Source organism: Triticum aestivum, chromosome 4D (assembly GCF_018294505.1).
Source record: "Triticum aestivum cultivar Chinese Spring chromosome 4D, IWGSC CS RefSeq v2.1, whole genome shotgun sequence".
NCBI classification, from domain to species: Eukaryota; Viridiplantae; Streptophyta; class Magnoliopsida; order Poales; family Poaceae; genus Triticum; species Triticum aestivum.
This window is the reverse complement of record NC_057805.1, coordinates 54967200-54971859: the sequence shown is the minus strand read 5'-3', so window position 1 is coordinate 54971859 and position 4660 is coordinate 54967200. Positions and strand designations below refer to the sequence as shown.

Below are 4660 nucleotides of genomic sequence, written 5' to 3'. Positions count from 1 at the left end.
TCCTCATCTCTCTGATCCCCTCCTCTCACTTGCTCCCTCTTCTTCACCTACCAACTCTCCATCCCCTCTCTCTCTGGTTCATTACACATAAGACAACTCTCAGCAAAAAATCCTTTCGGTCGCGCCTCTCTCGTAAATTGCAAAAAACCACCACAATTGGAGACCCTAATTCAAAAAACCACCACATTTTTTTAAACCGTCACCATTGTGCTGAATGTTTTGAGAAACGCTGATTAAATGATTAGAGCGGTTTGATCCTACGTGCACATATGAGATTGCAGGTGAACGTTCTCCCTAGCTTATTTCAATCATATTGAATACAACCTTTTCCATTTTGCGTATCGTTTGTGTTGCTACCGATCACAGAACCCAAAATTTTAGCAAACAAGAAGTGTACGATAAAGCTTGCCAATTCGTTGATGTCACCAATTCACCATCCCTAGCACCAACACCTCCCGCGGATTAGATAACCTTGGGCAATCATGGAAGAGTGACGACATTGCATGATCCAACCAAATTGAAGGAATCCATGGTGATGCAAAAATGAAATCGTCATCGTGTTATTCATTGAACGGGTGTTAAAGGTCAAAATCAGGGAAGTTAGTTTTTCAAATACTCAAACCATGTACCGATGTTGAAATGCAAAGTTGATTTTTTTGCGAGAAACAAACGAACCATGCAAAACAGTACAATAAACCATGGGGAAAATGAGAAGTGAAGACCATGAAATTTTCTGAACAAGATTTTTCTAAACCATGGAAATACAAAAAAAGCGAGATATTCTGTATAAAATAAACTGGAACTTGAAATTATTCAAACCACTCATTGGTGATTTGTTTTGAAACTTGAAAATGTTCAAACCACTCAATGGTGAAAAAAGGAATTCAAGACTTTTGGAAATTTAACCATTGAGATAAAAAAAACTGAAAGGTTTCTACGTGAACAAACCTAACAGCCCAATTGGTTTTGGGCTTGTTAAGATTGCGAATATTAAAATTTCAAAATAATGGTGTCTGACCCTAATATAGTTGAAACTGATTAAAACAGTATAAAACAAAATTACGTATTTATTCTTCAGGCACATTAATTGTTTCATAATCCTATTATGCCACAGCTCTCATAGCCGATTTTGATGCTGTATATGTTTAGGCCAGAAAAACCAGAAGCTAGTGAAGGCAAGATCCACCCATTCAAATGAATTTTCCCACCATCTTGAACGTTTTCTCACTAATTCCTGGACATTCTTTATGGTTGGATTTACCGTAGTGAGTACATTCTAATATGCAATGAATTTGCATCAACCCTAGGGAAGTAAACAAGTGAACTAAGAAACTAGGCATCATGAGTTCATTAAACTTCAGAGGATACAAACAATCAAGTGGCTTCCTCAAACAAACTTGGTCAACACAACTACTCGTTTAAACTTCATGCCACAAAATAAGGCTGCCAGGGAAAGTAAGAAATCACGGTCTGTTTGAAACTAAGCTACTACAGATATAGGTTTCTTACTCCACAGACTGGCCATGCCCACAGTTCTACTTCCAGATCACAAAAGCAGCAAAGAGCTCCATTACAAGCAACATACAAAATGGCAGCACAAAGAGCAGAGACCTCTCTGCCTCTTGTCAAGAGCGTGAAACTAACCTAGCAACGCTCACGGCGAATGATATAGACCATCATCTTCTTCAGTCCCACCTTGTTTTTCATCAGCTCGAAGAGGCAGATGTCCCCCTCCCGCAGGTTGTTGTCTCTGGCAAAAGAAGTCCAGCCTCCACGTATCCTCAGGGCACGATCGGTGACGTGCAACCCACCATGCCATTGCTGGATCTTCCCCTCTGCCTGAAACACCAAACTCCGGCTCCCCTTCCGAAGGTACGTGTCACAGTATTTTGTGGCAAAGGTCTGTTTGTTCATATACACGCAGAATACATAACATATTAGAATAAAATGCAAACCCGCAACTATGGACTGTTGCTGAAACAACTATGGGTGGTAGTAGCATAGTTGCTTATATGGACTGATTTCTCTCAAAACAAGTAACTATCAACTGAAAATCAGAAGAATATTATTCTAGACAAGACTTACTAGGGAGCGTCGGACATTGGTCTTGTTCATGACTGCGACGTAGATGTGCAGATCTGATGCAATGGCTCCAACTTTCTCCAGAACTTTCTTCTTCTGCCCTTGCGTTAGACGGGCACCCAGTGACATCATGTATGGGTCTGTATCATCATGCTCGGGTGTTATTCCAATACGTTTAGTATCTTCCGATTTAGATGACTCGTGCTCATATGGACTGTCTTCTCCTGTGAAATAGTTCAAAAGTAAGGGTGGGTAACTGCGTTACTGCAGTAAAATGGTACCATATGATGTGATCAATAGTTACAAGTCAACTGTATAGTTAACCTGACGAATCCTCCGAAGGTGAGGATATTGCATCTTTCTTTGGTCGTTTTCTACGGTGGCCTGAGCTTCCACTCTGGCAATCATCTGATCGTCCTCTAGCTGACGAATGAGTATTACCATCGCTGAAACTGGTTGAAATGTCTCTAGAATTTGTGCTTGGTTCTTGATCACTAATATTGGTCAGCATGCGAGCACATGACACCACTTTCTCACAACCACTAGAATGAAAGACCAAAACATTGAAGCGACAATTTCCACGGTATCGGAACATCAACGAGTCGGTTTCTACTATATAATTGGCGTCGACAAACGCCTCCCACCCAGATCTGAGAAATGTTTTATTCCTACGCTCAGTAACTCGAACATCGTACACATTACCATTGGGGGCTTCTAGTTCAATGGTTCCTGATAGCTTCCACCCGAAATAGTTCACAAAGCTCTCTGGTATGATCTGCCAAAAAAATTAATGGTTACTAGTTTTAGCTTAAAACATGTCTTATCGCTACTGGTTCAATGATCTTACCATGCTATGCCTAGAGTTTCTGTCCATGGGCGCGACGAAACACTTGACCTTTCCATGCAAATGAGTCCAGTATCTCTTGCAGCACACACAGGACTTTCTCATCTCGCCGCCTACTAATGTCCTGTAAGCAGAAAAACATAGATCATGGCTGGCACTGGCAGCGAAAGAAAATCTTGCTATCATCTGCAGCACTTCGTATTAGACTGCCACTACTCATCAATTTTTCTTTTCCGAATCATGCATGAGGACTGCTTGTGGTATATCAAGATAGAATCAAGAAACAGAGTACAGAGAGTACAGAGAGTTTCTGGCGGGAAGGACCAGCCACAGCCAGAGCTCAAGCAAAATACAAGCGCCTAAATGCTTAGCCCCTGCACGCATCCATCATCAAGTTACCAGATCTCCAACAAGAAAGAAACCTGTATAGCTTCTCCGTGTGGGAATTTCTGAAAGTTTCCTTTGTCTAAGCGGCAGCAGATCTTGCTGAGCCCAACAAAAGGACTGGAGGAAAAGAAGCAGAATGCACAGGGAAAGAGATACACAAAAGGCTAGGCAGCACAGAACAGCGAAGGACTTACTGCAATGCAGGCCGGAAGGGAGTACTCAATGCTCACAACGCTGAAGTGTTGCTGGAACTTGAAGAGCGGAGGAGGGAGAGAAGAAGCAAAGGGGAGCCACCGAACGGAACGCCTGTAGGATGCCTTGATTTGCCCTCTCATTCTGCTCTGATGGGATGGGACTCTACGGCCCTAGGCTCGCACTGTATCAGTTCGGTCATAGACTTGTAGGCCCGTCTTGTATAAGCGGGAGGTTTTTTGGTCAAAAAGATTGCAAAAAGAAAGTTGGCACCACCGGTTCGGCACTTCGGCCGATGAGAGTAGGGTGTTGGATTTTGCCTTAGGAAAAAAAGTCAAATCCATAGAAGTCTTGTTTCTGATTTTAGAGCAAAGACAACTATTCTTTTTTCAAATTTGGAGCCAAAATTGTATAAAATCTAGGTGAAATTTGAATGGAAAAAATCTGCGCTTTAAACAGTAAATAAATAAACAATCAGCACCAAAACCGAAGACTTTCTTTCTTCATAGGGAGAAAAAGGGGAATGACCCTACGCGTGCCGTCCACCTGATTTGGTTTGGTTTGGTTTTATTTTATTTTCTCTCCTTCTCCAGTTATTAACTTGCGTGCAATTTAGCAAATGATACGATCGGGTAATAAGCCAACCATGAGCAGTTGGGTATGTTTTGCCCACCAACAGGTATTTACTCATCGACTGATATTGCTTGATATGGGGATTCATAATAATCAATGGTATTAACATTATCTCGGAATATTAGCATTTCAAATACATCTCACAATTACACAACTACACATCACCCAAAGTACATACACTATATTCACCATAATCACAAACTATCACAAGCCTACTGAGTTGAATCTAAATTGCATTGTTCAAAATGATCCATCTAGGAAGCATCGAATACACAACAAAATAGTACCTAAGGTATAATGTTGCAAAGCATTAGTTAGGCTTTTCACAGAATTGAGAACTTCGTTTTGATGCATGACTTCACGGTTAAAAAAATGCATGACTTCAAGATCATCACACTCATCCCCATACATCGCCATCATTGCCATTACACACATTAACTTGTGCCACAATGGCGGCCAGCCAGCATGGCCACGTCACTATAGGAATCGGGCACTTTGCCGTCTGCCATGGCGGACGGTAAA

The 4660-nt window shown here is 41.5% G+C and overlaps 1 protein-coding gene across 2 annotated transcripts; it reads right to left on the bottom strand.

The window, feature by feature from the left end:
- Positions 1 to 1382: 1382 nt before the first annotated feature.
- On the bottom strand, positions 1383 to 3641 carry LOC123096157 (B3 domain-containing protein Os03g0619600). Of its 2 annotated transcripts, XM_044517783.1 has the most exons (5): positions 3508 to 3641; positions 2930 to 3050; positions 2407 to 2857; positions 2086 to 2306; positions 1383 to 1902 (listed from the first exon to the last, which is right to left on the bottom strand). In XM_044517783.1, exons 2-5 carry the CDS (start codon positions 3029 to 3031, stop codon positions 1645 to 1647), a joined length of 1032 nt encoding a protein of 343 aa, XP_044373718.1. In that variant the 5' UTR covers positions 3032 to 3050; positions 3508 to 3641; the 3' UTR covers positions 1383 to 1644. The 2 variants fall into 2 exon arrangements, with proteins under 2 accessions (XP_044373718.1, XP_044373717.1); XM_044517782.1 differs by lacking the exon at positions 3508 to 3641 and having other exon boundaries at positions 2930 to 3482.
- Between the last annotated feature and the right edge of the window lie 1019 nt (positions 3642 to 4660).